The sequence below is a fragment of the Phacochoerus africanus genome, chromosome 3, assembly GCF_016906955.1.
Source record: "Phacochoerus africanus isolate WHEZ1 chromosome 3, ROS_Pafr_v1, whole genome shotgun sequence".
NCBI classification, from domain to species: Eukaryota; Metazoa; Chordata; class Mammalia; order Artiodactyla; family Suidae; genus Phacochoerus; species Phacochoerus africanus.
The window spans coordinates 185,751,594-185,776,715 of NC_062546.1; the positions used below are offsets into that span (position 1 = coordinate 185,751,594).

At 52.0% G+C, this 25,122-nt stretch overlaps 1 protein-coding gene across 1 annotated transcript; it reads left to right on the forward strand.

Moving 5' to 3' along the window:
* Positions 1–2,848: 2,848 nt before the first annotated feature.
* RUFY4 (RUN and FYVE domain containing 4) lies at positions 2,849–24,221 on the forward strand. Its single transcript, XM_047773468.1, has 12 exons — positions 2,849–3,053; positions 4,441–4,596; positions 4,686–4,792; positions 6,563–6,688; positions 7,033–7,139; positions 7,726–7,869; positions 8,300–8,369; positions 9,498–10,145; positions 10,865–10,971; positions 17,714–17,860; positions 23,006–23,116; positions 23,655–24,221. The coding sequence occupies exons 2-12, from the start codon at positions 4,551–4,553 to the stop codon at positions 23,755–23,757; spliced, it is 1,716 nt and encodes a 571-aa protein (XP_047629424.1). The 5' UTR covers positions 2,849–3,053; positions 4,441–4,550; the 3' UTR covers positions 23,758–24,221.
* Positions 24,222–25,122: the final 901 nt, after the last annotated feature.

The window sequence follows — 25,122 nt, forward strand, 5'->3', positions numbered from 1 at the left end:
CTCCATCTTAGCCCCGGCTGCCTGTCCCTGTCCCTGCCTACCCTCAGATGGCCCCCCGGGGTACCCACCGCACTGCTGGCTGCATGCAGCGTAGAGAAGCGAGGGCAACAGCGGGAATCAGGAGACCCGCCAACAGAGAGTAAAGTCAGGAAGACAGGAACAGATCATGGAGGGACAGAGTGAAATCACTTCCCCCTGAAACCTTCAAGGACAGAGGAAGATGCATGAGGCTTTGGGGCAGGGGAGGAGCCCTGATGACCTCTGGAGAGGCCCTAGAGTCTGAGCATTCCACCACGTCACCTTCATTCTCTGCCCCTTTGCCAGGGCCGAGAAGCAGTAGTCTAGGATGCCCAGCTGCCACCCCCAGGGCCCAAAGCTAGGCTCAGGATTCCAACAGGACCTTACCAGGACCACCAGCCACTGTAAGGCCTCAGGTAGCAACTACACCCCACCAAGCCTGTCTGTCACCATGGTGGGTCATCAGGTTCCCAATGGAGGGGCTAGAGGTTGGGAAGGACAGAGAGTTCATGTGAGGTACCTCCATGAATATGCCACATCCGTGTCCTGGAGGGACATCCAGTCAAGGGAAACAAAGGGGCCACTTGGATGCACACACCACAGACACACACGCACACACACACACACACACACACACGCACACACCTGGCTTCACTAGCTGCCTCAGTGAAGGGATAAGGGGGCAAGGATGTGACCACACAATAAATTGTGAGTTGCTCAAATTCTGTGAACCCCAGGGGGAGGGATGTAAGATAGCAGCATAATCCAACTCTCCCCCCCGCCCCCAGCAAACAAACCTTAGGAGGTCGCAGCCTTCACAGCCTCCAAACAGGGAAGAGGCTGGGATTATGCAGGCAACCTAGAACAGGGTGGTGACCCCAAATGTTTGCCCTCCCCCTCCTCAGGGAAATCCAATGCCCACTTCTACCCCAGGACAGATGCCTCATCCAGACAAATGCCCACCTCTCCCAGCAGCAGCCTATCCTCATCCCGGGCTCAGCTCCTTGGAGCTTGTAAGGCTCCAAGACTTAGCCAGAACAGAGAGGGTGAGAGTGAGGGTCCAGCTCCCTCACCATCCTCAGGTCAGACTCAGACGCCCCACCCCCACCAGCCCTGTCCCAAGTCCCCGTGGTACACACAGCCTCCTCCTAGACCAGCTTGGGGTGAAATTCACTCTTCCAGTACCTTTCCCTGCACGCCCAGCCCTGCCCCTCTCAGACGGCTCCTAAAACCTCACCTGGACTTTTTGCCCTCCTAAGGGTCAGGTCCTACATCGCCCTCCTCCCAAGGGTACAAGAGACCCAGGTGAGAGACCTCAGCCTCACTGGCTGCCTCTTCACCTGGTCCTGGCTCCAGCGCGCCCCAACCGCCAACCGGGGCTTGCCTGGAGGGACTCTGTACCTGTCTCAGGTGAGCTGCGCTCTGCCCTCCCTCCAACAGCGAGCGCGGCGCCCTACCTGAAGCAGTAGCCGCCGGCTCTCGGCGCGGGCAGAGGTCCAGGGCTCCGGGCACCTGGGCGGCGCGGGGGCCGAGGGGCTCCCGGGAGGCTGGGGGCTGCAGGGGGGCCCAGGCTCCATTGCCTCGCAGCACACCAGGCTCACCGTGCAGCCCATCCGGCCGGGCGCCCGGCCGCCCCCCGCCCTGGCCACCGCTCGGCCCAGGGCGCCTGCGACGTTGGGAGGGGGACGGCGACGCCCCCAGCCCGTCTCCGCCCGGAGCCTCCTCAGTCCGCACCACCAGGAAGCCGGGGAGCGCCAGGCCCGGCGAGGGGCGGTGACACGGGCGCCCGGACGCAGCCAGTGACGAGGGAGACCCGAGGGCGCGGTGGCGCGGGGAGGGGCGGCGCGGGGTCTCGGGACGCGGGCGGTGGACCCGCTGAGAAACAGACCGCCCGCGGCGGGCGCGACCAGAGCGGCAGGGAGCAGATAAGGAGAAGTAATGAGAGAGAGACGGGGACACGGAGGACAGACGAGGGGGATGAAGCCTCTGTAGCGGGAGACCAGGTCCCAAGGAAGGAGAGATGAGCAGGAAGCCCCCGCAGGAGGACAGAGCCCGGCTTGGGTCCCGCGTGCCCCAGTGTTTACGTGCAGTTCCTGGGGATGATCAAAGAGCCCTAGCCGATCCTGCCCCTCTGTTCTCTGCCCCCAGTACCAGCCCTTGGGGACTGGACTGTGGAAAGACCTCAGACTCAAGGAGGCAGAGCACAGCCAGGTGGGAGGGCCACAGTCCACCTGGGCAACGCACCTGGCCCATTCATAAATACTGCGCTTTCATTTTCATCCTTTCTGGGGTGAGTCCCAGAACCGGGGGGATGGCACTGAGGATCAGCGCTCACGGGGACCCCTCCGAAGACTCAGGTGGGGAGGGGAGGGAGACACATGCCAGGACCCTTGTCCTCCCCTCCCCACCGGCACCACTCTCCAACCTAGTGACGGTGGAGACTGGCAGTGACCAGGTGGGGCAGCATCATAGCCTCTTCGTGCCACCCGGTGGTGAAACGCAGTAAGACAAGAGCATGAGGTGACTCGGAAAAGGGAAAGAAATTTGCAGGGCAGCAACTGCCACTCCCCATGGGTTAGTCTGAGTCCCTGTCTGAGTTTGGGCGAGTCTACCCCAGGTCTGCCTCAGGAGAACCATCTCCCACCTCACCCATTCTGCCTGGTGCCCTTGACCCCTGCGTCTCCCACTTCTCCCTCAGCCACCCCCACCCACCCCCTCAGCCACAACTCCCTGCTTCCCCAATACACCTCCCCCCCACCCCCACAAGTCTTCCGAGCCTCCACCTCTGAGCAAGACATCCTCTTTCTCCAGTGTGCTGGGCTGGGTCTGAGTCACTTTCCAGACAGCAGACCAGCAAAGGCTGGGAAAGGTTGTGCTGCAGGTGGGGCCCGGGCTCCAACGCCTCGCAGCACACCAGGCTCACGGCGCAGCCCATCCAGCCAGGCGCCCGGCCGCCCCCTGCCCTGGCCACCGCTCGGCCCAGGGCACCTGCGACAGTGTCCGTGTTCATGCTCCAACCAGCCAGGCCTTCCCAGGTGAGTAGCAGGGAGGCCCCTGGGTCTGGGGGTGGCTGGAGAAAGGGAGTGATGCCAGGAGCAAGGACAGAGGAATCCTGGGTAAAAGTGAGGAGTGGGGAGGAGGTGCAGCTAAGGTGCTTGTGGATTTCAGAGATGGTCTGGGCTGGAGGGTCTGGGCCTTGGTCTACAGATGGGGAAACTGAGGCCCAAGAAAGCAAGGGATGTGCCCCCACTACAAAGTGAGCAAACAGCAGGACCAGGATGGAGACCCAGGTCTCCTGACCCCAGCACAGCAGTGCCACCTAAAAGACACACACACACACACACACACACACACACACACACACAACCTTCATTTCCTTCTCCCTTCCCCTCCTCTGTGTCTGAGCTCCTCCACTCCCACTCACTCCCAAACTCAGCCACCACAGCCTGGGGGGCAGCACACCTGGGGTCACCCCCTCATACCTGTCCCTACTTCAGGCTCTGAGAATAAGCCCTCGGGGGTCACAATATTCCTCTGGGAGCCCCAGGCTCCACTGTGTGGTGGAACAGGCTGCTATTCCCTGGGGAGAGAGAGGTGGGATTAACACCTCACTGGGACCTCGCCTCACTTCTGCCTCCTTTGCCTCAAAGAACATACATTTTCCACTCAGCTGGGGCCCAGGGAAGTATGAATATGTGTCGTGAGAATGACGACCACTCTGGCAAGGCCCCCCGCGGGGGAAGGGGGCGCCTCCCCTCAGCAGCCACATGACTTGAGCACCTGAGCGTTATTAGGGCTGCTCACATCCAGTCAGGGCTGAGAGCCCTGGTCCCGCGGGTAACCAGACCCGAGTTCAAATTCTAGCTTCACTGCTTAGAGCTTTGTGACGTTGGATAAAACCCTTACCCTCTCTGAGCCCCGCCCCTTCCCTTGTCTAAAATGGAGTTAATAGGAGTTCCTATTGTGGCGCAGTAGGAAGGAATCCAATTAGTAACCATGAGGTTGCAGGTTTGATCCCTGGCCTCGCTCATTGGGTTAGGGATCCGGCCTCGCTGTGAGCTGTGGTGGCTTGGATCTCACATTGCTGTGGCTGTGGCGTAGGCCAGCAGCTACAGCTCCAATTGGACCCCTAGCCTGGGAACTTCCATATGCTGTGGGTGGGGTGTGGCCCCCTAAATTATAATAATAAATAAATTTTTAAAAAAGCAAAATAAAAATGGAATTAAGACTCTCCTAGGGTTCCTGAACGGGAACCAGGGGGTGAGGCAGGGGCCACAGCCCCTGCCACCAGGAACTGCTCCATGGGTGGGGGCCACACCATCACCCTTCCACCCTGCCTTCCAAGAAAGAGCTGGGCTTTTCTCCAGCAGTTAGCTCGCCTAGAGATGTCACATTGTTTCCCTAGATTCCGATTCTCCCTAGATCCTTAGATTCTCCTGCCTGGAAGGAGAGAGCTGAGCAGCGGAATTCAGAAGCTCCTTCCTGGGCTGGTACTCCAGAGCCACAAGGAAGCACATCATTTTCAAATACTCATGGCAGAAGAGGTGGCTGTCGTCAAGATCACCAGGGACCTGAAAGGTGAGTGTGTCCTGAGTCTCTGGGATCAAACTGGGGCCATGGTGAGGAGTCTGAGGAGCCTCACAATGTGATGTCTGATGTCCCTACAGCTGCTGTCTCCACCATCCTCCAGGGCTATGGGGGTGGGAAGCAGCCGGTGACGGATGCCAGTGCCGAGCTGCACAGACTCTGTGGCTGCCTGGAGCTTCTGCTGCAGGTAGGGCCCTCCCCTTGGCCCTCTCTCTCATCTCTCCAGGTCCCAGTAAGTGATAATCGCATGGGCTTTCCCAGATGCTGAGAGCCATCTTGCCCTCACTCGTGGAGGCCATCCTTGCAGCCTGGGAAGGGACGTGGGACAAGGCTGAGGCAGAGTTGGGTGGGGCTGGGGGCAGCCCTCCTGCCCTAAAGACAACAGTTACAGGAATTCCTGTGGTAGCTCAGTGGTAACGAGCCCAGCTCGTATCCATGAGGACACAGGGTCAATCCCTGGCCTCACTGAGTGGGTTCAGGATCCGGCCTTGCCATGAGCAGTAGTGCACATCGCAGACGTGGCTCGGATCCTGGGTTGCTGTGGCTGTGGTGTGGGCTGGCAGCTAGAGCTCCAATTCAACTGCTAGCCTGGGAAATTTCATACACCGCAGGTGCAGCTCTAAAAAGCATAAATAAATAAATAAATAGTAAACAAAATTTCAGAGGCACAGATGTCTGAGAGCTGGCCCTCCTCGCTGCTGGTTAGAGCCCTAATCATCCCCAGCTGTAACTTTTGCTGAGCATTTACTATGTGCCCCACTGAGCCCTTTACATGTCCACCTTGCTTAATTTCCCTTCTGACCTCCAAAGATGCTTGATGACCAGCCCATCCCCCCCCCGCCACACACACATATCCTTCCACTTCTCTATGTGTGTGTCCATGTGCGTGTACAGGTGGGGAGGTTGTGTGTGTGTGTGTGTGTGTGTGTGAGGTGTGTGGGTGTGTGGTGTAGGTTGGGTGCCTGTGTGAGTCTCCTGCCAGTCTGCCCCTCTTGGGATGCCCTCCAGGCCCACTGGCCTCCTTGATCTTCCTAAAGCACAGCAAGAAGGGGCTTACCTCAGGGCCTTTGCACCTGCTATTCCCTCTGCCTGGAACGCTTGTCCCGCAGGAATCTGGATGGCACACTTTGCCATGTCCTTCAGATCTGCGCTTGAAGAATACCTCTTCAGGGAGGCTTTCTTTAGCCACTTGAATCTAAGTTTTTAACACACACGCCACACGCAGAGAGCACACACTCACACACACCCCACATCATCTCACACGTGTGCACATACAGCACACTCTCCATTCCTTTTCACTGCTGTTTTTCTCTTTAGCAGTCAGCACACGCTAACATACTAAATGTTTTACTTATTCCATTTGTTTATGTCTTCTCTCCTACCAAAATGTGAGCCCAGGAGGTCAGTTTGTTCATTGCTGGGTCCCTGGGGCATAAAACAGGGCTCAGCACATAATAAGTGCTTTATAGGTATTTCCGAAATGGTTGAATGAAAGAATGAATGAGGGAGTTCCCATTGTGCCTCAGCGGGTTAAGAACCCAACTAGTATCCAAGAAGATGTAGGTTCCTTCCCTGGCTTTGCTCAGTGGGTTAAGGGTCTGGTGTTGCCATGAGCTGTGGTATAGGTTGCACATTCGGCTTAGATCCCGAGTTGTTGTGGCTGTGACGGCAGCCGGCAGCTGCAGCTCCGATTCGACCCCGAGCTTGGGAACCTCCATATGCTGCAGGTGGGGCCCTAAAAAGGAAGGAAAAAAAAAAGAATGAATGAGTGCACTGAAGGCTCAGAGAAATCAAGCAACCTCCTCCTGATCACACAGCCAGTAAGGGCAGAGCCTGGACCTGAAGCTGGGTCTGTCTGCACAAGCCCTCCCCCTCGAGCCCGTGCCTAGTTGGCATTCTGGAATGCAAAGTGGGTAGAAACATTTCTACACTTACCTTTCCCTCATCTTGCTCCCAGTTTGACCAGAAAGAGCAGAAGAGCTTCCTGAGGGCACGAAAGGATTACTGGGACTTCCTCTGCACGGCTTTGTGGCGGCAGCGGGGGGACACGGAGCCAGTCCGCTTCGTCCACTCACAGGACAAGGTATCCAGAGCCAAATGGCAGGGAGGCTGACCTCAGCGTGATGGGGTCCTGCACCAGGCCCTTGGCCAGGATGGCTGGGAGCCAGGGTGGGGGCGGACATAGGCCTGCCTGAGGCCCCTTTCCCACCCATCCCAACTCCACTGCCCATGGGCCCCCTCACCTGGTGGTCATCTATCTTTAGCCCTGCCCTTAGCACCCCTCCAGCCACCCCCTTACCTCCCAGAGCCTCAAGTCCCAGGACACCCTTTCTCATCAACCACTCACCCCATCTTCTCTCCCTCTATGGCACTGAGTTCCCTCTGTCCCAACACCACTAGCTCAATTGTTCCCTCTGTGCTCTGCAGTTGAAGACTCCTCTGGGGAAAGGCCGGGCCTTTATCCGCTTCTGTCTGGTCCATGGACAGCTGGCTGAATCCCTGCAGCTCTGCCTCCTCAACCCAGAGCTCACCAGGTGGGGCTCCTGATCATCTGAGCTCACATCCCTCCTGCATGAAGAGCGCTCTTTACCCCCAGAAGGATGGTTTGATATCAAGGATGATTAAATTAGGGTCATAGGGAGTTCCCGTTGCGGCTCAGTGGGTTAAGAATCTGGCTAGTATCCGTGAGGACGCGGGTTTGATCCCTGGCCTTGCTCGATGGGTTAAGGATCCAGCAATGCCGTGAGCTGTGGTGTAGGTCACAGACGTGGCTCAGATCTGGCATTGCTGTGGCTGTGGTGTAGGCTGGCAGCTGTAGCTCCAATTCAATCCCCAGCCTGGGAACGTCCATCTGCCACAGGTGCAGCCCTAAAAAAGCGAAAGAAATAAATTAAATTAAACAGGGTCATAAAGGGAAAGTCAAGAAAGAAAGGGCAGAGGGCGTGGTTAAAACCCCCATCCTGGTGCCATCAGGATGCCTCCGCCTCCTGCTCCCCAGGGGCTACACCCCTACCTGGAGAACGTCCCAATATGGTGTGCGGTAGAGATGGATTCTCTGAGGTCGGGGGTGGCAATAGCACCAGAGCCAAAGGCCAAGGGTGCTGATCGCTCTTAACACAGGGAGTGGTATGGCCCCCGGAGCCCTCTGGTGTGCCCTGAACTCCGGGAAGACATCCTCGATGCCCTCTATGCTCTCAACGGGGTGGCCTTCGACTTGGATCTGCAGCGGCCAGACTTGGATGGGGCCTGGCCCATGTTCTCAGAGTGAGTGGGTGCAGCATGGACGGAAGCCTCTTTTCAATGCCTGCTCCCATTACCACCACCCACCCAAATCAACCCCAAGCCCTCAGCCCCCAACCCCATATTTTCCTCCCTCCCCTCTTGCTCCCTGACTCCTGGTTCTCCACCTCCCTAGCCGTCTGTTTTCCCAGTGAAACCTTATGTCCATGATGCTGCAAAGAAGACAGTCCCTAAAGGGTTGTGGGATGGTTGGGGTGGATGGTTAGAAGGATGAATGGATATTGGGGTGTTGGGATGGCACGGAAGATGGATGGAGGGTGGGATGCAGGGGTGGGTGGAGAGGAGGATGCATGCATGAGGGTGGAAGGGTGGGAGGATGAATGGGCGATTGGAAAGATGGACCAAGACTACTGCTGGAGAGAAGCCCAGGTCCCCCTGCTCCTTTCACTTTCAGGTCCTGGTGCTCCAATTCCAGACAGACCCAGGGAAGGAGACCCAGAAAGATCAAAGACTCCCCAAAGGAGGTGCTTCATCGCGTCCTTCACTCTGAGTCACCTCTTCTCCATCTCTGTTGGGACCCCCAGGTTGAGAAGTAACTGAGCCCTCCCCCAGCTGGACAGACAGACAGGGAAAGGCCAGCATATGGACCTGGGGGCTGGGGAGCCACATAAGCGAAGGCTCATATTCCTCAGCTGGTGAGGACATCAGGGGAGAGAGAGGAACCACTGGCACCACCTGCAGGTGCCAGTGGGGCCCTGGGGAGGAGGAAGTGCTGGGGAGAGTGACCCGAAGCTTATGGGAAACAGCCCAGGGAAACAAACTCTGCTGGACCATTTGCAAACATCTTGGTTCAGTTCGGGGAGCCAGGTTCACCTCCCAGCTCCATCCCTAAGCATGGTCCTTGGGCACCTAGCTTGTCCGCTGCACAGGGGGATTGAGAGGATGCGTGGGGTGCAGCTCAGAGAAAAGCTTCTGCTATGTGCTCAATTAGAGGCTCCTTGTCCTTATCCTCCTTCCAAATGCTTGCTTTGCACCCCCAACAGCTGCCAGGCACCAGATACAGATGCTATGACTCAATCTTCACCTAAAGGAGTTCCAGGTCTGCTCAGGGCAGACAGACCTGAAAGGAGCATTTTGCAACACAAATTAAGTGTAGTGATCAGAAGCACCCAGGAACATGGGAGCACAGACAAGGCTTCTTGGCAGCAGTGACTCTTAGGGGCTGTCAGGCTATTTAAGCTGCCACCACAGCCCAACAAGGCAGTATTATTATTCCCACTTTACAGTCGAGAAAACAGAAACACAGCAAAGTCAAGTTTAGGGGGAAAGATCAGAGGCGAGGGGCAGAAAGAACTTGCGGGAAATCGGATGGATGCCAAAGATGGAGGTAAAGAGGAGGCGAGGGGTACAGGCTAGAGGTGAAGAAGGAAAGGGCGTTGAGAAGCCCTGCTGCTCTGTGACCAAAGCCCAGGCTACCTGGGGTGTTGTTCACACTCAGATTCCCAGGCCCTACCCCCATTCTACTGAATCAGTATTTCCAATGGGAGGACCCAGGAATCCATATATTTAGCATGCTTGCTGCATTAGGGCGGTGGCACCTCCCATATGCCAGGACGGGGGCTTGGTGCTGAAAGGGATGATGATCTCTGCAGATCTCAGCCACACATGGAGGCCCCACTGGAGCCCACCCGGAGAAGCCACATGCCAGCCAAGCCAGCCATCTGCAAGATACACCCAGGGAAGAGCAGCTGGATGGATTCTCCAGGTCCCAACAACACAATCATCTTCCCCCCTTTGGGGAAAAGAAGAAAGATGCTCCCAGGGGCCTTGGGCCACCCCAGAGCATATGGGAACCAGGAGGGGAGGAGCTTCAGCAAGACCAGGAGAAAGGAGCTCCGGGGACAGGGATCTGCCTTGAGAACTCAACACCCAGCAGCAAGGGGCAGGAGGAAGGGACCAAAGGGGCTCTGAAGGAGGTGATAGGGGCAGAGGCCAAGGGAAGGGGGTTTCTGCTAGGGGCAGAGGGTCAGAGAACAGCAGAGGGGACTCATGACCAGGAAACAGAGTGGAGTCATATCCATAGGCTGCTGGCCTCCAGCCCCAAAGGGACAGTAGGGGATACAGAGTCAGGGAGTAGGCAGGAGGGGGAGGTGCTCAGCATCCCGGGGGAGCCCTGGCTCCTTCAGGGCCTGGGAACAAAGGAAGGCTCCACCACGGAGAAGCCTCAAGAGCAAACAGGAGTGACTGATGTGCCCAGGATGGAGGAACAAGCAGAGATGGCCTTGCAGGATGTGGTCAAGGTGGGAGCAACTGAGTTCTGTACCTGTCTATTCTCCCCTCTCTAACCTGGCCCACAGGTGGGAGTTTTCCAGGGTGGCCCAGGGCCATTCCAGCCCAATTTGTGTTGGTCCACACAGGATCATGATGCTCTGAGGATGCCTTTTGGAAGTTCTTCAGTTCATCACCTAAACAACATACATTTGCCAATTTACCACAGTCTCCACCTCTCCCTATTGCCTCACACCAGGCCTACTTTATTCATCAGTGCTACCTGCCCAGCCCCTGTAGGCGTCTGAGTTTGCGATCCCTTCCCAACAGTTCTTCATGACAGTTGCTTGTTCTTGAGTCCCATGGTCCTTGTTATTGGCAGGTTCTTCCCAATATCTAAGTTCTGCTCTTGCAGATCCCACAAGTTGCTCTTATAGAGGCTTCTCCTGGAGGTCACCCAAATTTTTTTAAGGTTTCCATCAGCTTCCACCCTAGGCCAGAGTCCTCCAGATCCTTGAGTTCTGCTACTCTGATCCTTTAGTGAAGGAAGAAATGGTGGCTCCAGGCTTACCCGGGCCAGAGCCAGGCACCCCAGCTCCCAGCACTGTCCCCAGTCCTGCCTTCCACCCACAGGCTGTATCACATGGCCTGGAGCCTCATGGGGGTGTTCGTCAGGTTAGGCCTGGGGCTGGGGTCTCCGCCCTCCTCCTTAAGCTTCCTTTTCCCTCCTTTCACCCTCTCCCACACCCAGAGCCTCAGATATGGGCTCCAGAAAACCAAGGAGCAGGTCCGGCACCAGGAGCAGCTGCTGAAGGAGCAGGAAGAGGAGCTGAAGGCCCTGCAGGAGCAGCTGAGCAGGTAACCTAGGCAACCGGGCATGGGAACCGGGAGGCCAGGGGCAGGAGGCTCCCTCACTCCTGCTCGTATTCAAGGTCATTCCAGCAAGCATCTTCTGAGCTCCCCGTGCACCAGGCCCTGTGCAGAGCACAACTTTGGGGTGCCGAGGCATGCAGGACATTGTTCCCCCTCTTAGGGGGCTCCCACCTTCTCCCCACCCTTCTCCTTGCCAGCCCCTCCACCACTGGCTTCCTTGAGTAGCCCCGGGAGGTGTCCATCCCTTTGCGCCCACATTCATCTTTGCCCCTTTCTGCTGCCTCTTCTGGGCTCCCCTTTCCATGCAGCTCCCTGCCCCCACCAGGCTCCTGCATGGCTCTCCCTCTCTCTCATCTCTGTCTCTGTCTCTCTATCTTTCCCTCCCCCTCTTTTCCTCTGTTTGCCTTTCATTTTCCTGTTCCCATTGTACAATCTTTCTTGCACCGTCTTGATCCTCATAATCATTCCTGAGTATCTGCTCCATCCCTGGCCCTGTTCCAGGTGCTTCCTCCTAATGCCCTCAGGAAATCGGTCCTCCAAGAACCCCCATCTTATAGACAAGAAAGCTAAGGCTCAGAGATGCTACACACCTCACCCCATACCAGCTAGTTAGTAATGTTGCTGAGAGCCAGACCCTGAAATTGACTCCAGACCCAGGGGACCCCAGGCACTACCCCTCTGCCCCCTCACCCTCCAGCATCTTCATCCTGCCATCATCACATTAACCCCAAGGGTCCAGAGTGCACCGTTTGGTCTCTACCTTCCCCTGCTCAGTCTCTCGCTGTCTCAGTTTCTTTGTCATCATTTATTTTAAAAAATATCTCCACTGTGCAAAGATCTCCCTCAGCCTGACTCAGTCTCTCCGTGTGCCTAGGTCTGTCCCACGTGGCTGACACCTGCCCCGACCCCCCAGTCACCCCCTGCATGGCTGTGATTCACACTGAATCACAGAGCCGTCTGCTGACTGCTTAAGAGGCTGCGAGAAGCCCAGGGGCCCTGGGAACCACCCCCCCAAAAGGCCTCCGAGGACTCCTCCCACCAGACACTCTGCAGGGCGCTGTGGTTTGGTCAGTCATGATTCCCATGATTCAGGCCCTAAGTGAACGCAGAGACTTTGCCCATCCAAGGCCCTCTCTAGGGACCAAGACAGGCTGGAGGAAGAAGCTGGGAGGATCCAGGGAGACTACCCAGCCCCAGGCTGCTCCCTGAGGCTGGGGGAGCCCCTGTCTCCCAGACCCCTGCCCTGCCCCCATCATCCCAGCCATCATTCAGTCATTCCACAAACACTCAGAGTGCCCTCTCTGTGCCAGGCCTGTTCTGTGTTGAAAATCGGACAACAGACAGTATTCCTGCTCTCATGGAGCTTACATGCCAGTAGGGGAGAAAATAGATAAATATAAGCAAGTCAAATACATAAGATATCAGAGTGTGATAAGTTCTAAGAAGAAGAAAAATAAAGCAGGAGAGGGGAATAGGAAGAGTCAGGGGTGATATTTTCCGTGAGGTGGCATGGCCAGGGGAGGCCACCCTGAAAAGATGACATTTGAGCCAAACCCTGAAGGAAGTAAGGCATAAGCCATTTGGAAATGTGGTGGAAGAATGTTCCAGGCAGAGGGAACCGCAAGGGCAAAGGCCCTGCCGTGGGCTTGGGCATGGCATCCGGGACACAGTTATAGCCCCAGTGGTACGAAGGAGGGAGAGGATGTGGGAAAAAGTCAGGCGCGTATAAAGGACCTTGACTTTGACTCGGAGGAAAATAGGAACCATTGAGAGGACTGAGCAGTTAACAGACATGAGATGACAGTTTGTATGTTAAAAATATGTTTCTCTTGGGGTTCCCGTCCGTGGCTCAGGGGTTAACGAATCCGACTAGGAACCACGAGGTTGTGGGTTCAATCCCTGGCCTCGCCCAGTGGGTTAAGGATCCAGTGTTGCCCTGAGCTGTTGTGTAGGTCGCAGATGCGGCTTGGATCCCATGTTGCTGTGGCTCTAACATAGGCCAGTGGCTACAGCTCTGATTAGTCCCTTGGGAATCTCCATATGCCACAGGCATGGTCCTAAAAAGACCAAAAAAAAAAAGTTTCTCCTCTTTTAAAAAACAACTCAGTGGCTCAGTGGGTTAAGAACCCGACTAATATCCATGAGGATGTGAGTTTGATCCCTGGCCCCACTCAGTGGGTTAAGGATCCTGCATTGCTATAGCTGTGGCATAGGCTGGCAGCTGCAGCTCCAACTTCACCCCTAGCCTGGGAACTTCCATATGCTGCAGGTGCAGCCCTAAAAACAAACAAAAAACAAAAAAATTCAGTGACAGTATATTCACAAAGCTGTGCATCCATCACCACATTCAATATTAGAATCTTTTTACCACCCCAAAGAGAAACCCTGTACTCATTAGCAATCTCTGCCCATGTCCCCCCAACCTGCCCAGCCCTAGGGAGCCACTAATCTGCCTGTCTCTGTAGAGGTGCCTGTTCCGGGATGACCTGTGTTTTTCAAGCACTCAGGCCTGCTGCTCCATGGAGGAGTGGCTGGATCCGAGATCCATTGTAAGGTCAGGCTTCCCAAGGGACTGGGTCTGGGGTGTGAGAGTCAGAAGTCAAGAATGACTCCGAGTCTTCAGCCTGACCAGCTGGAAAGCTAGAGTCATGGTACAGCACAGCTGTGGGTGTGCACTGGGCTTGGAGCCTGCAAAGTTCAAGACCCCTGTTAGACACCAAGTGGAGCCTTGGGCAGGCAGCTGACTGTGGAGTTAGGGAGAGGAGAGGGCTGGGGGCCTCTTGAGGAGTCATGGGGATGCAGGTGATGAGCAACAGAAGCTCCTGAGCCCAGGACAAGAATGTGTCCCCTGCCTCCTGGGATCCAGGGAACTTAGACACACCCCTCAATACTGGGAAAGGCACCACAGGGGCTTCGAGCTGGTGACAGCCTCTCACCACCAGTGAACAGATGTGCCTTGGGGACCCAGGCAGTCAGTCAGCAATATTTACTCTGCCTCCACTACGGCCGTGAGAAGCAGTGGGAGGGGACAGAACAGGCAGTGTCTGCTCTCAAAGACCTGGGGAGACAGACACACTAGATCAACACACAGAAATACAATGGCAAGTAGTCGTGGGTGCTGTAGTGGCAGAGAGAGAACAGGAGAATCCTCTAGAATTAGAATCACGGAAGCCCACTCTGAGGTCGACATTTGAGCGGAAATCCCAACCACAGGAAAAGCTGGACCATGCAGACATTTGGAAAGAAGTACTTCAGTGGAGGGGACTGGCACATGCAAAGGCCCAGGAGACAGACGTGGGCCTAGGGACAAGCAGGCACGTGGCTGGAGTGGAGACTCCCATGTGCTGTAGGACAGAATCAGGAGCAGAGAGGTCACATGGTCTGACTGGGGTTTTTGAAGTATCCTTTGGGCTGTGACATGGAGAATAGACTCAAGGTGGACAGTGGGGCAGAGCGCCAGGCTAGATGCTTAGGGGAGTGGCAGCAGGCCCCAGAGCAGAGCAGCTTGGGGCTATAAAAATACTCCTGGGTTTCCAATACCCACTCCTTGGCTTTCTGGCTGTGGGGCCCTGGGACCCTGGCCCTCTCTCTCTGGCCTCAGGTCCCTGGTTTGCGAAAGGAGATGGCTGGATCTCTTGCAGCTCAGATGCTCTAGAGACTATTCTTCCAAGCAGGTGGGTTTCCTCTGCCCGCTGGATTAGGACAGGTATGAGCAGAAGGTCCTCAGATGGGGAATTAGGTGAACATCACACCTCCCCCTACCTCGGGTGGCAGCATTGAGCTCTTGGGGGCACGCTGCACGGCTGCAAGGACCCATCCTACTCCCCCACCTGCCGCCCACTCAGCCCTGGCACCACATACTGCTGGTGATCAGGGCCCTGCTGGGTTGCAAGTGTGGGGAGGCAAGAAGAGATTAAAGTGAACAGGCCTGCATTTCTGCTCCCCCCTACATGTCGAGCTGTGTGACCCTGGGCAAGTGTTACTGCCTCTCTGAAACTTGATTTTTCTTTCCTGTAAAATGATGATCATATCACTTATCGCACACATTTGCGAAAATTCAGTGAAACAAATCTGTAAAGCACAAAGCTCAGTGCCGGGCACAAAGTAGGTACTCAATAGACTTTAATTCCTTCCCTGTCATCTCCTACACTAAGAGGGTCTGTTACCCCCTCAAATACTTACAATACTTAAAATGTTTCCACGTCTTCCACTGCCCTGAGATTAAAATCCACTCCTCCTGGGGCCACTGCCTACCTCCCACTTGCCTCCTGCCTCCCCAGCCCTGCCCTTCAGGGAATTACAGTTTCTCTACCTCTTCCTTCATTTCTTTGAATAGGACAAGTTCTTTTCAACTTGCAGAACTTCGCACGTACCCTTAGCTGGCTTCTTGTCATTTAGATCTGCTTAAATGTTGCAGCCATTTAAGACTTTCTGAGCATCTCTTCTGCTCTGGTCTCAGCCCCACTTTTGTCGCTGTCACACACTTAATTATTTCGTTGGTCTATCCCTCTCTTTGGCACTGCCCCAAACACACTCTAAGCTCCACCAGAAGCCATAGGCCAGGCTCTTCCTGGCACCTAGAACAGCCACTGGCACACAATAGGTGCTTAATAAATGTTCCCTCCTACCCCAAAGACAGACACTAAACCACACTGGTCACATGAGGGCCTGCACAGGCCACACCAGAGGCCCTGGGGTCACTGAACAAGTAAATGAGCTCAGGAAAATGAAATCCCAACGCTCAAAGAGAAGGCTGAAGACTAGAATGTTTGTTGAAAGTTATTCTTTTTTGGAGTTCCCATTGTGGCTCAGTGGGTTATGAACTCGACTAGTATCCATGAATATGCAGGCTTGATCCCTGGCCCTGTTCAGTGGGTTAAGGATCTGGTATTGCCATGAGCTTTGGTATAGGTCACAGACTCAGCTCGGATCCTGTGTTGCTGTGGCTGCGGTGTAGGCCGGCGGCTTCAACTCCGATTGGACCCCTAGCCTGGGAACCTCCATATGCTCCAGGTGCAGCCCTAAAAAGTGAGAAAAAAGAAAGAAAAAGAAAAAAAAAGTCACTCTTTCTTGAGGCTGCAAGGACCGGCCTTTTTGGAAAGTTGGTGGCTATCTGTTGTGGGATTGATTTCATGGCCCACCCAGTTTTCCTTCCTGCAGCATGCTTCTTGGTGGCATTTTAAAAATTAATAATTCTATTCATTGTCAAGCCTCTGACAAGCCTCTTTACCTCAGACACACTCAGCCCAGGGGCTTGAACACACGCACAAGCGTGCACATGCACACATATCCAGAGGTCACAGGATGGGCCCTACCTTTCCAACAGCCTCTCATCCAAGTGATGGAGTAAGAAGCTGGAGCCTGAGGCAGGGACCTTTTAGTTTCCAGTCCATTTGATTTCTTGGAAGCTTCTCAGAAGCCATTCTAAAAACAAAAAGTAGGGAAAAGAATAGAGCTGAGGAGTTTCCAAGCCCAAACGGAAACAAAATTTAAGAAAGCCATATGTTTAAGATTACTTGTTGTAATTGAAAAGACCAGGCAATGCAATTTTTCAACATATTTTAAAGCCAGAAAGTCACTCCAAATCCTACCCCATTTACCCCGCTCCCCAAACACTGCAATTGTTTTCAGCTGGCACAGCCCATCCTGCCCGGGTTCCCAGACACCCACGTCCCCCAGAGAGCTGCCAGGATTGTGAGCGCGCCTTTCCAGAAAATTACATTTTAAAATGAAAATGTTTTTTAAAAAGAAAAGAAAGAAAACAAATGAAAATGTTGGCTTAGTCCCTCTAAATAAACATGCAAGGCTAGGCCCTGTTTTCTTTCTTTCTTTTTTTTTTTTTTTTAAGTCATTGAAGGATTTTTATTTTTTATTTATTTACTTTGTGTCTTTTTAAGGCCACACCCACGGCTCATGGAAGTTCCCAGGTTAGGGGCTGAACTGGATCTGCAGCTGCCAGCCTGCGCCACAGCTACAACACCAGATACGAGCCACATCTGCAACCTACACCGAAGCTCATGGCAACACTGGATCCTTAAGCCACTGAGTGAGGCCAGGGCTCGAACCCCCATCCTCATGGATACAAGTCAGGTTTGTTACTGCTACGCCTCAACGGGAACTCCCTAGGCTCTGTCTTCATTTCTCTGAACTGATGAGGAATTAACCTACATGTATCAAGCCACACAGTGCTTGGTGTGATATGGTGTGTGTGTGTGTGTGTGTGTGTGTGGTGCTGGGTTGTGAGTGTATATGGTGTTTTGTGTTTGTGGTGTATGGTGTGTAGTGTGGGGTGCATATGTGTGTTGTGCGATATATGAGGTGTATGTGTTATGTGCGCGTGAGTGATGTGTGTTATGAAGCATAACAGACATAGTTATGTGTGTAGTTATAGTATGTGTGCCTGGTGTGTGGTATGGTGTGTTGTGTGTCGGGGATTCATGTGTGATATGTGTTGTATTATGAGTGTGTGTAGAATACATGTGTGTAGTGTGGTATAACTGTATGGGAGGTGTATAGTGTTTGTGGTGTATGTGCTGTGTCATGAGTGCATAGTGTGGCGTGTGCTGTGTTGTGGATATATGGTATGTGGTGTGGTGTGCAGTGTGCATATGTGTGTGTGCACTGCAGGGGGCATCCCCAACTTCCCCAGGGGGCTCGCTGTCCTGCAGAGGCCCAGGACCACCGAGGTGCTGTGCCCCTCAGAATTTAGTCTTCCTTCTGTGCCCAGGTGTCAGGAAGAGCGGGCCCGGCTGCAGGCAGAGCTGGAGCAGAAGCAACAGGAGGCCGAAAGGAGGGATGCCATGTACGAGGAGGAGCTGGGCGGGCAGCGGGACCTGGTCTGTGCCATGAAGAGGCGGGTGCTGGAACTGATTCAGTAAGGGCGGGACTCTGGGTGGGGCTGCAGAAAGGGCGGAGGTATCACGCAGGGCTCTGGACCTCTTGTCTGTACTAACCCATTTCCTTCTTGAAGCCATGCCCTGCTGCTATCCCCATTTTACAGATCAGGAAACTGAGGGTCAGAGAGGACACACAGCATATAAACTGCATAGAGTCATCTGCCTCTAAGGCCAGCCCCCCTCACCCCCACCACCAGCCTCCACATACAGACACACAACCAACGTTAGAAGAAAGGAAAGGAGCCCATAGGTTGAGAAGGAATTGGGAGAAGAAGGGGGAGATTAACTGAGAGGCACACTCATGTCTTACGCCTGCCTACTTGGCTTCCTCAGACCGTGGGTCTGTACCCTGTCCCGGGTCAGCTGTCTTGGGTTCCAGAGGCTAAGCTCATCAGGGTTAATTCCAAACCCAAACCACCCACAAAGCTCACAGAGCGATGGAGGAAATGTGTAAAACCTGCTCGCTACCCTTCAGCCTAGTGAGGAGATAATTCACAGATATGCGTTATCCTTTCACCCAATTCAGGAAATAGGACACCACTGGACTCAGGTTCCATTAGAATTGGAAGGTAGCTGAGGGGTCATCTAGACCTAAATCCTCTTGCACAAAATCCAAGAGATTAAAGATGAGAAAAGGGAGAAATCAACCTGGAAAGAACAAAGGACTTAAAGAATCATCTTCTCCAAGGAGTTGTCATCTGGGAGAAAGCTAATAAAAACTAGCTAGGAATTACCATTGTGGCACAGCGGAAATGAATCCGACTAGGAACCATGAGGTTTCAGGTTTGATCCCTGGCCTTGCTCAGTGGGTTAAGGATCCGGCGTTGCCTTGAGCTGTAGTGTAGGTCACAGACGCAGCTCAGATCAGATGTGGTGTTGCTCTGGCGTAGGCTGGCAGCGGTAGCTCCGATTAGACCCCTAGCCTGGGTAGCTCCATATGCCGCAGGTGCAGCCCTAAAAAGACAAAAAGTCAAAGAGTCAAAAAAAAAAAAAACTAGCTATACATCTCACAAAAGAATTCAAGGCAGCCAACAATGAAATATATGTGTGTATATATACACACACATATATACACACTATAAGTTTATATATATACACACACACACACATTCATATAATAATAAAAGACATAGGAATTGCAGTTTTGGCTCCGTAGGTTAAGAACCCAGTGTAGTCTCCATGCAGATGCAGCTTGGATCCCACCCTGCTGTGGCTCTGGGGTAGGCCTGTAGCAACAGCCCCAATTCAACCTCTAGCCTGGGAAACTCCATATGCCATGGGCGTGGCCCTAAAAATACAAAAGACAAAAAAAAAATTTTTTTTTTTAATTTACTAGGGTCTTAAGAGAAAGATGAGGCAGTCTCTCGGAAAGTAGAAAGCAGAGATAAAGGAGTATGAGAGAAATAGAGACATAGAGAATCCATCCAAGATTCCCAATATCTGACAGAAGTTCCAAAAAAAGAGAGAATAAAAACAAAGTAATTATCAGATAAAAATATGAGACAGTTTCCCAGCTCTAATGGACATGGATCTTCAGATTTAAAGATTTCACTGAGTAATCAGTACAATAAAAAGGGGGAAAGGAAACCACACCTAGATATATCATTGTGAAATTTTGTTGAAACAAAGATAAGGAGAATATCCTAAAAGGCCCACTTATAAAAGAAGTAGGACTCAATAAGTGTTAAGAATCAATGGTATAATGCTTTCAAGTTCTGAGAAAAACTGGCTTTTGCCCTAGAAGTCTATGTCCAGACAAACTGTGAAGCAAGTAGGGAGGTGATGGAGGGAAGACATTTTTCAGATTGGCAGGTCACAGAAAATTGACCTCCCACACAGCCTTTCTTTGGAAGTTAATTAAGGATGTGCTTCAGAAAAACAAGGAAGTAAACCAAGAAAGGAGAAGATGGGGAATTTAAGAAATGGTAGCTCTAGTCCAGGAGAGAAGAAGAGGGAATTCCCAAGATGACAAGTGGAGAGCAAGCCCAGGAAATAGGAGGTCTCTGGGGAGAAAAAGCATCCGTAAAATATTTGATATGATGAAGAATTGGGGGTGAGGGGGATTAGGCTATATTAAAGGCAAGTCATGCAAGGAGCAAAGAAAGGCAATTAGAAAGTCCTAGAAAAGCCAAAAATTCTAAGAACGGAAATGTTATGTAACACATCTTAACTCCAGCAGAGGCAATATGCTTATATATAGTCTAATAAAGTAAATACTACTCATTGATTTTCTTCAATGTTAGAATCAACTTAAGGCAAAACATAGAAAACAATTATTACTATAGAGAAAATCTAAATGTTACCACCTAAACAATATTAAGTACAGAATAAAATCCAATAGGACTTTCTCTGAAGGTGGAAATGTTCTACATTTGTCCTGTCCAATATGGTAGCTACTGGTCATATGTAGCGACTGACTATTTCAAAAGCAGCTGGTGCAACTGAGGAACGAAAGTTTTAACTTTATTTAACTTTAATTAAGTTAAATATACTCCTGAAATCACTTAGATGTGGAATCTAAAAAATTCAACAAACTAGTGTACAAAACCAAAAAGAAGCAGACTAACAGATATAGAGAACAAACTAGCGGTAACTAGTGGGGGGAGGGAAGGAAGGAGGGGCAATATAGGGGTAGCGGATTTTTTTTTAAGGAGGGTTTCTATGGGATTATATAAAATCAAGTGGGTGAAGCTTTTGAACATTGTAAAGCATTGTAGAATTTAAAGAATCTTTCATTCATTAAAAAAACAATAAATAAAAAGTTAAATATATACCGAAATAGCCACATGTGGCTGGTGGCTACTATAATGGATGTTGCAAGAACAGACGACAAGGAGTTCCCACTGTGGCTCAGCAGTAACAAACCCAACTAGTATCCAAGAGGACTCAGGTTTGCCCTCTGTCACCACTCAGTGGATGAAGGACGATGCCGTGAGCTGCAGTGTAGGTTGCAGATGCCCCTCAGTTCCTGCATTGCTGTGACTGTGGTGTAGGCCAGCAGCTGCAGCTCCAATTTGACCCCTAGCGCAGGAACTTTCATAGGCCAAGGTTGCAGCCCTAAAAAAAAAAAAGAAGAAGAAGAAGAAGAATAGATGACAAGTTAGGAGGCAAAGAAGGAGGAGAGCTGAAAAAAAGGGATGCTGGCATCATCTTATTACAGGATGGCTGTCACATGATGCTTTTTTTTTTTTTTTTCTTTTTCTTGAGCTGCTCCCGCGGCATGTGGAGGTTCCCAGGCTAGGGGTCTAATCGGAGCTACAGCTGCCGGCCTACACCTGAGCCACAGCAACGCAGGATCTGAGCCAAGTCTTCGACCTACACCACAGCTCACGGCAACGCCAGATCGTGAACCCACTGAGCAAGGGCAGGGATCAAACCTGCAACCTCATGGTTCCTAGTCAGATTCGTTAACCACTGCGCCATGACGGGAACTCCACACGTGATGCTATTTATAGTTAATAGAATGAGTGAGAAATAAATGTATGAGTATATTCTGTAAAATTCCAATAGTAACCAGATAGAGGAACCAAAACTAGGGACGTAATTGCATTGGGAGGAAGAGGAGTTAGTGAGAATGGTAATAAATAAGCCTTATCCTCTGATACCAAGGAGCTCTGCGGAAAATATTCTTTCTGGATAAATCAAGAAGGAAGGATATGAGCACATAAGTAATGGGGAGGAATATGAGTGACATAAGTAATATCAAGGGGAAAAAGCTGAAGGATGTTGGTGGTTTACCACTGAAAATGTGACAGAGGTTTACCTATTGCCTTTTTTTTTTTTTGTCTTTTTGGAACCACACCCGCAGCATATGGAGGTTTCCAGGCTAGAGGTCGAATCAGAGCTGTCGCTGCCAGCCTACACCAAGCTCACAGCAATGCCGGATCCTTGACCCACTGAGCAAGGCCAGGGATCGAACCCACTTCCTCGTGGATATTAGTCAGGTTCGTTAGCCGCTGAGACACAAAGGGAACGCCTTATCTATTGCTTTTTGATAAAAGTCCTTCTGTACTCTTTAGTTTTTAAATCGTATGTCATTTTGATTTAAAAAAAGTTAAAACAACATGCATTCTTACACACCCTTAAAAAAACAGTGAAGACAGACTTTGAAAAACTTATGTTTTCCTAAGGAGATAGGTTGTGGGGGGAGGCATGGGCTGGGGGTTTGGGATGGAAGTGCTAGAAAACTGAGTTGTGTCGATTGGTGTACAACTATAAACAGAATAATATTTATTGAGTTAAATTGGTGTACAACTATAAACAGAGTAATATTTATTGTGTTAAACCCCACCCTCCAAAAAAACAGTGAAGATAGTTTTGCAGGAGCATAAACATACATAACTATGAGGCGGTTTGTACCGAGGGCCAAATAAAAGATAATAGGCATTATATGCTAAAGGAGTCTGCAGCAAGAACCCCCCTGGGCGCTTTCACCATCAGGGAGTGCTTCCTGGAGGAGGTGGGATGAGAGCAAGTTCTTAAATAATGGGTCATGGTTATGTTGGATTAAGGGAACCTGGGGGTAACCATTCATCTTCCCAGAAAGACTGGAGACTCATCTATTTCTGGGGTGGGTGTGTGTGTGTGTGTGTGTGTGTGTGTGTGTGTGTGTGTGTGTCACTGTCTCTTCATTTGTCTTCGTCTTTCTCTGTCGCTATGTCTCTTTCTCCTTCTCTCCATCTTTTCCTATATTTGTCTCCCTCTCTGTATCTCTGTCCCTGTCTGTCTCTGCATCTCTTCCCCTGTGTCTTTCTCTCTCCCTTGGCATTGATCTCCCTGGCTGCTTCCCTGCATATCTCTCTCTGTCTCCCCCTCCAACTCCCTGACCTCCTTTCTCTCTCTGAGGGCCTGTCTCTCTCTGTCTCTCTGTCTCCCTCTTCATTTCTGTGTCTCTTGTCTTTCTGCTCCACTGTCTTTCATCTCTTTTTGTGTCTATGAGTATATTTGTGTGTGACTCCCTCTGTCTCTCTCTCTCTCTCCTTTCTCTCTGTGTGTCTCTTTCTGTCCCTCTGTGTCTCTCCATCTGCATATATCCATCTTTCTCTTCCTCTGTCTTCTTCATGTGTGTGTGTGTCTGCGTGTGTGTGTGTCCTTCCACACACACACCCCACCCCCGCCATCAGAGAGAAAGATAACCTGTGGCAGAAGATCCAGCATCTCTCTTCCTTGGCCCCTGGATGCTGTGTCGTCTGTAGCAAGCTCTTTGGCCGGCTGTCTCGGCGGTACCCATGCAGGTAATGGGTGGGGCTCAGAATCCTGCCTCTGGGACAACCCAGTTTCCACCAGCCCACAGCCCCCTGCCCACTCCAGGGAAGGGGAGGACCCAGGAACAAGGCATTTATGAAAGGCCACTTAAAGCCGGGAACTCATTTCACCCAACATTTAGCAGAGACATGAGCAAGAGCATTGAAAGGGGGCAGACAAGGATGGTAACTGGAAGATAGGACTGGATAACCCTCCTGAGACTCGATGGATTAATGGACTGGCTAATCTCATCTGGGAAGAGATTTCCTGTATAGACAAAGTTGCCCCCTTCCCCTTGCCCAGGGAATAGGGTGGCAGAAGAGGGGACTGACTGCCATCTGGGGTTAGAGGACCCTGCAAGTGGGGGCATCAGGATACCCTTTAGGAAAGGGAAGGCCTCCTGAGACAGACCCAGGGCTGTTTTGCTGAGAGATGAGAAACACACAGGTGGACCAGTAGATGCTGGAACCCCATAACCCTGTCCCCTTAGCATGCATGAGCACCCACTCTTCCACCTCTGCTCCCCAGACTCTGCGGGGGCCTGGTCTGCCACGCCTGCTCTGTGGATTACAAGAAGAGAGAGCGCCACTGCCCACCCTGCTCCCAGAGAAGAGAAGCCCAAGTCCTCTGACCAGGACCCGCCCAGGATTGGCCACCGCACCCGACCCCAGCAGCCCCTTCCCTCGGCCCTTCCCTGCCCTCTGGTCTTCCCAGTGCTGCCTTCCAGAAGTTGAGGAGCTAAGGTGGACAGCCCTTGAGTGGATGGACCGTGGTGTGGAGGGTGGAAGGAGCCAGGCTGGCAGGCACAAGACGGGTTCTAGTCCCGCATCTCCCACCCATGAGCTGGGCAACTTTGGCAAAGCTCTCAGGCCTTTTCTGTCACATGAGGGAGTGGGCGCCATCCTCTCTAAAGTCCTTTCAGACTCAGAAAATCCTTTTCCAAGAATGAGACCTGGCAGCGCCGACGTTTCTCGTTCACCTGCCCACCTTGGCTAGCCCACCCTTCGAAACACACAAGGGCTTCCTGTGTGGAGTCCACTTTGGGGGTCTGTGTTGTTTCATTTTTAACAACTTTCTTCTGATGCTATTAACAAGTAATACACTTCATATAAATGTGATGAGTATCATCTGATGAGTTTTGACTTTAATACATACCCATGAAGCCATCACCATATTCAAAACAACAAACACAAGCCCCAGTTTCCACCAGCCCTTTGTAGTCTCTCCCTCCCCCCACCTAGTTTGCACTTTCTAGAATTATTTTCAGGCTTTTTATTTTTTTAAGAGAAGTTTTCTTTTTTTTTAATTTTTTCTTTGTCTTTTTTAGGGCCACACCCACAGCATACGGAAGTTCCCAGACTAGGGATCGAATAAGAGCCACAGCCACAGCAACCGGGATCTAAGCTGTGTCTGCAACCTATCCCACAGCTCACGGCAACGCCAGATCCTTAACCCGCTGAGCAAGGCCAGGGATCGAACCTGTGTGGTCATGGATCCTAGTCGGGTTCGTTTCCACTGAGCCACGATGGGAACTCCTGCATCTTCTAGAATTTTATACTGGTGTAATCATACGGTATACTCTCCTTTTTATCTGCCTTCTTTTACTCAGCAGAATTCTTTTATCCCCCGTGCTGTGGCATATAGCCATGGTCCCTTTGTACAGTGTGTTTACACATTCACCTGTTGCTGACATTTGGGTCGTTTCCCATTTGAGGCTATTACAGATAAGTTTCCCATCCTCACCTGTATACACATCTTTGTGTAGACATGTGCCTTTATTTCTCTCTTGGGTAAAAACTGAGGAACAAAATGGCAAGGTCGTATGGCAGGTGTATGTTTAACTTTTAAGAAACTGCTGAGATATTTTCCAAAAAGATTGTGTTTGTACCTTCCCACCAACAGAGTGGGAAGTCCCAGTTACTTCCCAGGGCATCTAGTTTGGGGGCAGGAGAGGAGACGCAGACATGGGGCTGGAGCCTCCATGCCCTTCTCTGCC

Coding starts and splice junctions, on each gene's coding strand:
- RUFY4 (XM_047773468.1), top strand. CDS start 4,551: ATGGCAGAAGAGGTGGCTGTCGTCAAGATCACCAGGGACCTGAAAG. Junction 6,689..7,032: donor TCGTCCACTCACAGGACAAG/GTATCCAGAGCC, acceptor TGTGCTCTGCAG/TTGAAGACTCCTCTGGGGAA. Junction 7,140..7,725: donor CTCAACCCAGAGCTCACCAG/GTGGGGCTCCTG, acceptor CTCTTAACACAG/GGAGTGGTATGGCCCCCGGA.